This window comes from Aplysia californica, unplaced genomic scaffold, assembly GCF_000002075.1.
Source record: "Aplysia californica isolate F4 #8 unplaced genomic scaffold, AplCal3.0 scaffold00235, whole genome shotgun sequence".
Lineage (NCBI taxonomy): Eukaryota > Metazoa > Mollusca > Gastropoda > Aplysiida > Aplysiidae > Aplysia > Aplysia californica.
In genome coordinates, this window is record NW_004797505.1 from 750,861 (window position 1) to 760,471 (window position 9,611).

The 9,611-nt window shown below is 45.2% G+C and overlaps 2 protein-coding genes across 2 annotated transcripts in view; one reads left to right on the forward strand and one right to left on the reverse strand.

The window, feature by feature from the left end:
- LOC101849848 (tctex1 domain-containing protein 2) overlaps positions 1 to 2,469 on the forward strand; it is a 14,786-nt gene extending 12,317 nt beyond the window's left edge. The window contains exons 4-5 of the mRNA XM_005100100.2: positions 10 to 73; positions 977 to 2,469. Of these exons, the coding sequence (XP_005100157.1) occupies positions 10 to 73; positions 977 to 1,024 (112 nt within the window). The 3' untranslated portion in view covers positions 1,025 to 2,469. The remainder of the gene's footprint in view (positions 1 to 9; positions 74 to 976) is intronic.
- A 1,488-nt stretch (positions 2,470 to 3,957) lies between these two features.
- On the reverse strand, positions 3,958 to 6,179 carry LOC106011994 (uncharacterized protein K02A2.6-like). The gene is made up of 2 exons (XM_013083480.1): positions 4,456 to 6,179; positions 3,958 to 4,315 (listed from the first exon to the last, which is right to left on the reverse strand). Exons 1-2 carry the CDS (start codon positions 6,177 to 6,179, stop codon positions 3,958 to 3,960), a joined length of 2,082 nt encoding a protein of 693 aa, XP_012938934.1.
- Positions 6,180 to 9,611: the final 3,432 nt, after the last annotated feature.

The following is a 9,611-nucleotide window of genomic DNA, read 5'->3' on the forward strand; positions in this document are numbered from 1 at the left end:
CCCCCCCAGGATGTGCTGTCGCTGTTTCTGGGACTCCGACACAGACAACTACGCTCAAGACATCTTCATGAATGTAAGTCTTTTCTTTACGGACATCTTCATGAATGTAAGTCTTTTCCTTACAGACATCTTCATGAATGTAAGTCTTTTCCTTACGGACATCTTCATGAATGTAAGTCTTTTCCTCACCCCCATATTCATGAATGTAAATGTTTTCCTCATTCGTCACTTCTTCACAATCTCCTCATTTTCCCAGTGTGTTATCCCCCTTTCCTCGAGGTCGTTCTTTTGCTCTAATGTGTCGACACAACCAGGCACAGTAAACATAATAAAACGACGAATGGACGCACTGCACTAATGTAAATACCAAAGGAAGTCACTCGATGATAGCTGAATGGTTGATGAACCTCTGTGAATTTTTACAGCATGTTTCTTGGGCTGCCAAGGTTTTTTTTAACCACTACGGCTTCAGCGCTCTAAACTGGTGCGGTACTTGAGGGTTTTTCCCTCTATGAGCCTTCGGTACTGTAAGTATTAGGTCATATGAGTGTGCGAGACATATTAAACATTTTCAATTTGATAGAAATTAACTTTGAATTTTGCTCGGATGGCGGCCAAAGCCTACTCTTAAGGATCTTTATCGTGTGCACCTTGCATACGGGATCTCCGAGATTTTTCTTTCACCCTTATCCGAGAAAGAAAAAGTCAGGAGTCCAGAGGATGGGGAAAAGAGTAGAAGGGGGTGGGGGGGGGAGCAGAAAGTGGAGATGAAAGCAGACGACAGAACATTGCTAGAGAGCAGGAAAGGAGGTGAAAGGAGACGACTTCAGAGAAAGAAGAAAATTTTCCGTCGCTGTCAGGTTTAGAACGCGGGATCTATTGAATGAGAGGCGAACACCTTATCCTCTAGACTATGAGAGCCCTGTTTTGTGTTTTGTCTGTCTGTACGTACACGTCTGACTTTTGACCTCCACAGGACTCGTTATTCTGCGTAGCTGCAGCGTACGGCGTGTTCAAATATTGAGGCAGAGACGAGGGGAGCTACGAGGCATCGACGCATAGACGTAGAGGGGGCTACAGGGAGAAACATACCCACGGAGAAACAGACATACAAGACATGACCTGATGGACAACGTACGAAAGATTTAGTGTGATGAAGACATCACCTGATTATACAACGGACGTGACGACTGGATGGGAACACCGTGGAAGCCCCCGCCAAACTTGCTGTGGCAATGTCAGATAAATGTTTGAAGATTTCTCATCTCATCACTGTCAGAAAGTGCTGCAAGAATTGGGGTGGGGAGGAGCCACTGATGGGAGGGGTGTGATTCAACAGCTTTGATTTTGTTTTGGTTATCCAGTAACTTTTTCAGGATGGGGGGGGGGGAGAAAATTGCACTCTTTTGATGAATGATTTTTCTTTTCGTGAATTGTTCATAGAAAAATGTATATAGATCTATATGTGTGAGAAAATGTGAGAGTGAGTGGAAGTGACTGCGCCATCTCTGGAAAATGCTGGTTTGAGAGTGTTGTGTCTTGGTGTGGCACATTTCTTAACTTTTTGTGTTTGTCTGTCATCTCACCTTTTGTAACATTTGTCTGTCATCTCACCATTTGTTACATTTGTCTGTCGTCTTACCTTTTGTTACATTTGTCTGTGTTCTCACCTTTTGTAACTTTTGTCTGTCGTCTTACCTTTTGTAACATTTGTCTGTCATCTCACCTTTTGTTACATTTGTATGTCATCTTACTTTTTGTAACATTTGTGAGGCATATATATAATAAGGGGTTGAGATGCAAAACCCTCCAAGTGACATATATCGGAAAAAAATGAGTTTTTCGTCAAAATTGGAAATTGCTTTCAATTATCAAATGCACAAAGTGTTTTTGGCCAAAACCCAACCCATCCTTCACAAAAGCCACCAAAAAAATCTCGGTAGATTTGTGTTTGTCTGTGTCAGGGCATTTGAGACTACCCGGTACTTAAGTCCCTTTCAACACAATGTCGCTAAAGAAGCTACTTTACAATTGCTGGAAGTTTAAGAGAAAAAAAATGAACCCTCCAGCTGAATGTAGGATTCGAACCTATGGTGAACTTGGGAGAGGGCCTTTCATACTCACTCCAGATGAGAAATAACGTGTGCCGTGTTGCCCCCCGAATGCTAGCTCAGCCAGATGTCAAGGACATGTGGTTACTTGACGGAGGCATTGCGCTGCCAAGAGAAAAATGCTCCAAGCTAAAGGGATTTGAAAACAACAACCACAAGAGAAAGCATTGAACAGGTGGGTCAGTTTCTGCACTGCCCAGTCACAAAGTCCTTCATTTGTCTCCAGTGGGGTTGGATCAGGTCCCATTGCTTTGCCTACATCTTTTGAGTGGCTTTTTCTACTTGTACCCGTCAGAATTTGTGAATGTAAGTTTGGAAAGTTTTTCAATAAACTGAGAATTAAATATTGGCAAAAGTATGATCTTATTCGGGTCTTTATCAATTTTATTCGTAGTTTGGTAATGACATAAACAGGTTGCTACAAGAGCCCCCGGCCGTCAAACATCTAACTAGGATAAATTATTCAGAATATGGGATTGTGAGGGGAAAACCAGCAATGTCATTTTTTCTCATATGACTTCACGATAAAAATCGCAAAAACACTGCAGCACTTTAAAGACTCTGCTCAACATGGGTTTCATGATTACTGCTACAATACATTCATCAATTTGAGGATTGTAAGAAAAAGGTATTCATTAGGAGAGTCTGACAAATCAGCGCAAGAAGGGTATTGCTCCACTAGGAAAAAAGCAAAGCAATCGTTTTCAACACGCCTCTTGCCCATTCAATGCCTTTTGTGTGAAAAGACTATCGAATAGACACATGACAGCAAGGGAATCAAGAAAGTTCATAAACTTGCTAAATATGTTACCAAAACAGCTGAAGCCTCTATAAAAGAAGCTGTAAACAAGAAATCTGACCCAAAACTTCGGGGCCACATTGAACATGTTGTTCTCATTGCCCAAGAGGCATGGTATCATGAACCATGTAGAAAAGCTTACACACGTAAGGAGGATCGACGTTCACAAGCTTTAACATCTAAATACATGTACTGTTCTGGAGAAGAAAAGGCAGAAGCTGAAGTGTAATGTTAGTATACACACACGACTGTAAACTGGAGAGACGAACACACACGACACCAAGCAATCTAATAATGAGCCCGGGTGTAGTGTCTTTTTATGTTGATCCCCGAAGTGAGTAACATTAAAAGTAAAAGCCCATGGCATACGGGGCGCTTACGTGGATTAAGAAAGAGTAAGGTACAATACTGTGACTACAGTGACATCTCCCCTTTTAATATTTAAGAAAAAGGAAAACCTCAAAATGGATTAAAGATGATTGGTTTCGAGTCTCTCAAAGGGGAATGTTCTAACTTTAACAAAATTCACACACAGAGTTCAATTGTCTTTGAAGCGTCGGGGCTTGCACTTGAGTACCTGGTAAAACATTTCAATAAAGTTCTTTGGTACTTCAGAATTACCACATTTCAAATTGTCTTTGTCACATTCATAGAACTGCATAGCGTCCAGATAACGAAACTAAGAAAATAAATTACCTCGAACAGGTAGGTCTACACAACTGTTGGGTAATCAGCTAAGAATAAACACACACAAAAAGTAAAACCAGTAATCGAAAGGATACGACTGGGTCGCAAGAACATCAGTCCGGGTAACGAACGGGTCTCCTGATCACTCGTCCACTTCGGGTAGTTATTGGAGCAGGACTGGCTGGAGCGGCAGCTGGCTGAGGGGATGGTGGTGTGACATCAGGCTCCACCGGCTGGACAGCTGGTGGCGGAGGTAAGGGAACGAACATTGGAGTAGGCTCTGGGGTGGCAACAGGTGAAGAAGGCATGGAAGGAGGGTCGACGTAGGGCTTCAGGTGTTTGCGGTTCCGGCGGTAAGCCCTATCCCCTGACTGTATGATGTAAGACCTCGGTGCACGCCCTATCCCCTGACTGTATGATGTAAGATCTCGGTGCACACCGTTCTTTGACCACCGCAGGGCCACCCCACTCCTTCTCGTTCTCCAGCTTCTGCAGGACGAGCTGACCAGGATTCAGCTCCGGGAGGTTCTGGGCTCCGTGACGTCTGTCAAAAGCTTGTTTGTACTTACGCTTCGACTCAGCGTCTCTGACTGCAATCTTCGCCCTGTCGTAGACCTGCTGGTTCAGGTTTGACGGTAGGATTGGCAGGGTCGTCCTCAGGCGTCGCCCAAGAGCAAGTTCCGCTGGGATCGCCCTCGTCGGTGACACCGGTGTAGACCTGTAGATCAAGAGTGCGAGAAATGGGTCGTGCTGACTCAGGGCTTTCTTCGCTTCCTCGGCTGCTCTCTCCGACCCGCCGTTGCTCTGGGGAAAATGAGGACTGCTGGTCGTGTGTTTAACCCCCAGCCCTTGGCGAACTTGTGGAAACGGTCTGACACAAACTGGGGACCGTTGTCAGTCACCAGTAGTTCTGGAATGCCAAACCGAGCGAAGATGTTTTTTAGTTTGTACACAACAGTCTCTGAGGTGGTGTCTGGCATGTAGGCCACCTCCAAGTACCGTGAAAAGTAGTCCACGAGAACCAGGTAGCCATGTCCCTTGTAGTTGCAGAAGTCAGCACCAACCATCTGGAACGGCCGCTCAGGTAGAGCTATCGGGGTTAGAGGTTCGCTTGGTTGTGCTGGACGTTTCCGCTGGCAATGTTCGCATCTTGAGACGACTTCCCGTATCTCAGAGCTGAGACCAGGCCACCAAATGGAAGATTTGGCCCGTTCTCGACACTTCGACACTCCGAGGTGACCGTCGTGGATCCTGCTGAGCATCTCTCCTCGCATTGCCTTTGGGATTACGATGCGGTTACCTCTGGCGAGTAGTCCATGGACTTCGCTCAGTTCACTGGAAACTGCGTAGAGGTCGCGAGCTTCGGACCTGACGTTTTGTATGAATTTCGGCCAACAGCTTCTTGTGTACTGTATCGCAGCACTGATCGCTGGATCCTGTTGAGACTTGTTTTTGATTTCATCAAGTTTGCTATCTGTGGCATCCCATGACATCTGGATTGTAGCGACATGAGCCTCGATCTTTTCACCAAATTCTTCAGGCTTGGTGCTCACTACTGGACTTCGGGACAAGGAGTCTGCGACAGTCATGTTTTTCCCTTGGGTGTATACTGCTTTTCCGCTGTAGCGCATCATCCTCATCAGCATTCGTTGGCAGCGGACAGGTGCATCATTCAGTTCCTTAGAATTGATCAGGGGAACAATGGGCTTGTGGTCGGTGAGCAGTGTGAATGACGGCAGCCCGATGAAGTAGCGATCGAACTTTTCGCACGCCCATGTGGCCGCCAACAGTTCCTTTTCAATCTGAGCGTAGTTCTTTTTCGGCCCTAGATATAGTTCTGGAACAGTAGGCCACTGGCTGAAGAACTCCTCCAGTCCGTAGCTGCTTGCATCGGCGCTTACAATGACAGGCTTCCTCATGTCGAAGAAGGCGAGTGTTGGAGCCGACGACAGCAACTTCTTGACTTCAGGGAAGGCAGATGACTGCGCTGGAGTCCACGCCCACTCAGCATCGTGATTCGGAAGATCGGTGAGCGGCTTCATGACTGTTGACAGATTTGGCACAAAGCTGCCCAAATAGTTCACCATGCCGAGCACTCGTCGTAAGTCTGTAATGTTCTCAGGCTCTGGCATCTCAGTGATGGCGCTGACCTTGGATGGGTCTGGCCTTACACCCTTCCCGCTGATGATGTGGCCAAGAAAATCGATTTCGTCCTTGTCAAACTTGCACTTGGATTTGTTCAACTTGACCCCACGCTCCTTTAGCCGCTGGAAGACTTTCTTCTTCAGCTTATCATGTTTCTCCTGACCATCCGTGTGCAGGAAGATATCGTCCATAAAGCACTCAACACCGTCTATGCTCGCTAGAATGTCTTGCATCGCGCGCTGAAATATCTCAGGCGTAGAGGTGATTCCAAAGCAGAGACGTCTGTAGAAGTGCCGACCGAACGGTGTAATGAAAGTGGTCAGCTTCGCGGAGTCGTCGTCCAGTGCCAACTGCCAAAAGGATGAAGTTGCAACAAGCTTGCTGAACTTGTTGGATCCGCTGAGTTTGTACAAGATGTCGTCTATGGTGGGCAGCATGAATCGTTCACGCTTCACCGATAGGTTGAGCTTTTTTCTTCAGATTTGTGCAGATTCTAACGCTACCAGACCTTTTTCTGACCGGGACCATGGGCGCGTACCAGTCAGTAGGAGGGCTGATCTTCTCAATGACACCTGTGACCTCCATGCGGTCTAGTTCAGCCTTGACTTCGTCCACGAGTGGAATGGGAATCCGACGTGCGACGTTAACGGAGTGTGTCTGTGCATCTTCTTTCAAGATGATTTTCACTGGCTCGCAGCGTATAGGTTTAGGTCCCTCATCGCCGAACACGAGGTTGGCAGAGTCTATTCTGTCTCGAGAAATCAGTCCCAGACGAACTGCGGCGTCACGACTGAGAAGACAGTCGGTGTCGTCGTCAAGGACGAAAACACAGAACGCAAAGTTGCGATTGTTGTGCTGCGTAGTTGCGATAAATTCTCCCACGCTCCTTATGACTCCACCAGGACTGCGAAGAACTGCAGATGTTGTTTTCAGCTTTGGACGAGGACTGAGACGGTTGTAGACGGCCTTCGACATTATCGAAACATCGGTCCCTGTGTCTATCTTGAAGGATGTAGCTCTCCCTCCAAGGTTCAGTGTAACGCGCCATGGTGGCTCGCTAACTTCGCCGAAGTTAACATCGGTAACGACATTACTGTCCACGTCTTTGTCAACAGCACCTAAAAAGAACGAAGGAGTTTCCGATTCAGTGATTTCGTTGACATCGCGGCTGCTGCTGCGACAGACTGTTGCGAAATGATTGCGCTTGCCGCATTTTCTGCAAGTTTTCCCACGCGCTGGGCAATTGTTTTGGGCATGACCTCTTCCGCAGTTGCTGCAGTTAGAGAAAGTTGACGGTGATGCATGGCTGCCTCTGTGTTGTGAGTGTATACCTGTTCTTTGGTCGCCTCTACCCCTGGGATGAGCAGGCGACGAATATCCCCTCTGGCCGTAGCGCACTGCATCTACTGTGACTGCTGCACCTAGCTGACGTTGGCTACTGACCTGGCCCTTTACGAGCTCGAAATGGCGTGCTGTTTCGATGGCTGATTTCAAAGTAAGAGTTGCCTCGAGTTGTAAGCGCTATGACAGTTCATTGTCCAGTACTCCTAGGACGATTCTATCCCTTATGGTTCCATCTCGGTCCTTAAAGTCTGCATGTTCTGAAAGCTCGTACAGGGCTCTAACATATTCTTCTATTGTCTCCCCACTGTTTTGTGCTCGTGCATGAAACTTTGCTCTTTCGTGGATAAGATTCCGCTTTGGGACAAAGTGAGCGTCGAAATTCTCTAAGACAGTGACAAAGTTGTCCCTAGGATCGTTACCTTCGACGGGAGCAGGGAACGTGAACGTGTTAAATATCTGTTCAGCTTGGCGTCCCATAGCGTAAATTAATTAACTTACCTGAATTGCTCCGATCTCTGCGTTCAGTTTGGTGGCTGTGCGGTATCGTAGCATACGCTGTTGCCACTCGGGCCACTCGTGAGGTTTGGAAAAATCAAACGGTTCAAGAGGCTTGAAATGAGGCATTCTGACACTTGTGACACGTTATCCACTGACTTCTGACACCATGTAATGTTAGTATACACACACGACTGTAAACTGGAGAGACGAACACACACGACACCAAGCAATCTAATAATGAGCCCGGGAGTAGTGTATGACTTTTTATGTTGATCTCCGAAGTGAGTAACATTAACCAAAAGCCCATAGCATTCGGGGCGCTTACGGGGATTAAGAAAGAGTAAGGTACAATACTGTGACTACCGTGACATGAAGAAAAAAAGAAAGCTCAAGCTGCAGAGGAAGAAGCCCACTCCATGGCTTTTCAGTACGTCTGTCAGTTTGTGGAAAAACAAAAGAATAAATAACACATCTAGTGGAGAGGATTTGTAAAAATAGAAACTAACCACAACTAGTGAAGACATTTGGAAATAAAAGAAAATGAAATAAGTAACACATCTCGTGGAGACGGTTGGTAAAGAAAAAGAAATAAAAATATTTTGGGGAAGTGTTTTCTTCTTTATTTTTTAATTATAAAAAAAAAAAAATACACTGACAGCTAATGAAGAGTAATGGAGCCAATAGAGCCAGTTTGATTGCAAGGTGTATAGTAAAAAAGCGATGGCATAACATTGTATTCTGTCTTTGTTGTACAGTTCAAGGGAACTAATTCATGTTTTATTTTAACCGTATTTAGTAGACTCTTGTAGGCATTGCTGTTTCCCTTTAACGACAACACTCTTCCTGGCTGGGAATATTTTTTTTTACAACTGTCACCACAAGTAGAAGATGTGTTATTTATTATTTTTTATTATTTGTTTGTTTCCACTGTTTCGGCGAGATGACTAGATGTGTTAGTTATTTAATTATTTCGGGGGGGGGGGGGGGGGGGGGTTAACAACTGTCTCCACTAGACTAGATGTGTTACTTTTTAAAGAACAATTTTATATGAACTGTCTCCACTATATTAGATCTATGTGTGTTATTTAGTTTATTTTTTTGAAAATGTGTTAGTGAAAAATAATTCCCCCCCCAACCGCCCCTGGTGAGTGTGTGGGTGTTCTCAATTTGAAGTATCGTGCTATAGTTCTCCTTGCTCACCATGGGGAGGGAGGACTAGGACTTCAAACAGGGCACATGTATCTACTTATCATTTGAAGTTGGATATCACTGATTAAAATGGGATAAAAATCAGGACAATTTCATTCTTGCAAATTGGATTTCTTTTATGTCATGTCGTCTACACTCTCTTTCTACTGATGCAAAGACTAAGTCTTCATAGAGTATGGAGGGGGTTAAGACTGGCTTAATGATTTAATATATTAATTCGTTATTGTCGCAAAATGAGCAATTAATTGTAGGCTGGGACACTGTAAATCACTCATTGTATGGGTCCTATGCGCACACCAAAAGAGCGCTGTTTGATATCGGGCACAAAATCATATACTGACAACATTTTTTTTTTAGATTATCTGGCTCGTTTAAAGGTAAACAATCCCAAAAATCCCTATGAGTACATTTCACATGACAAAAAAATCAACATCAAAAGACTTGTCAGATTATCATCAATCCCTGACAGAAAAGTGTTGCTGAGCACCGACTAGCCTTTTCTTCCTCTCCAGAACGGCGGCGCTCCCTCAAGTCTGAAACTCCTGACGTCACATCTCACAGCTCTAGTTCTATTATAACCTCTTTGGTTGTGTAACCAAAGATTCTCTACTACCAAAGATCCAAAGATCGTGTATACCAAGATGGTTCAATCGCCCTATCTCCTGTCGCGCGAGACTTGGGCATGACCTTGTGTTAGCGCATGACGGCCTGTGATATACGAGTGTAAACAAACGTTCCGGTGATCTAGAGTAGAACGTGTGCAGTTTTTGCCTGCGGGCAGAGAGAGAGAGAGAGAGAGAGAGAGAGAGAGAGAGAAG

What these genes read in the sequence shown, in the direction of transcription:
- LOC106011994 (XM_013083480.1), bottom strand. Translation starts at nt 6,179, where the DNA reads ATGCTGCCCACCATAGACGACATCTTGTACAAACTCAGCGGATCCAAC. An exon ending in GTGTCAGACCGTTTCCACAA is followed by an intron (nt 4,316 to 4,455) that starts GTTCGCCAAGGG and finishes CTTGATCTACAG; the next exon opens with GTCTACACCGGTGTCACCGA.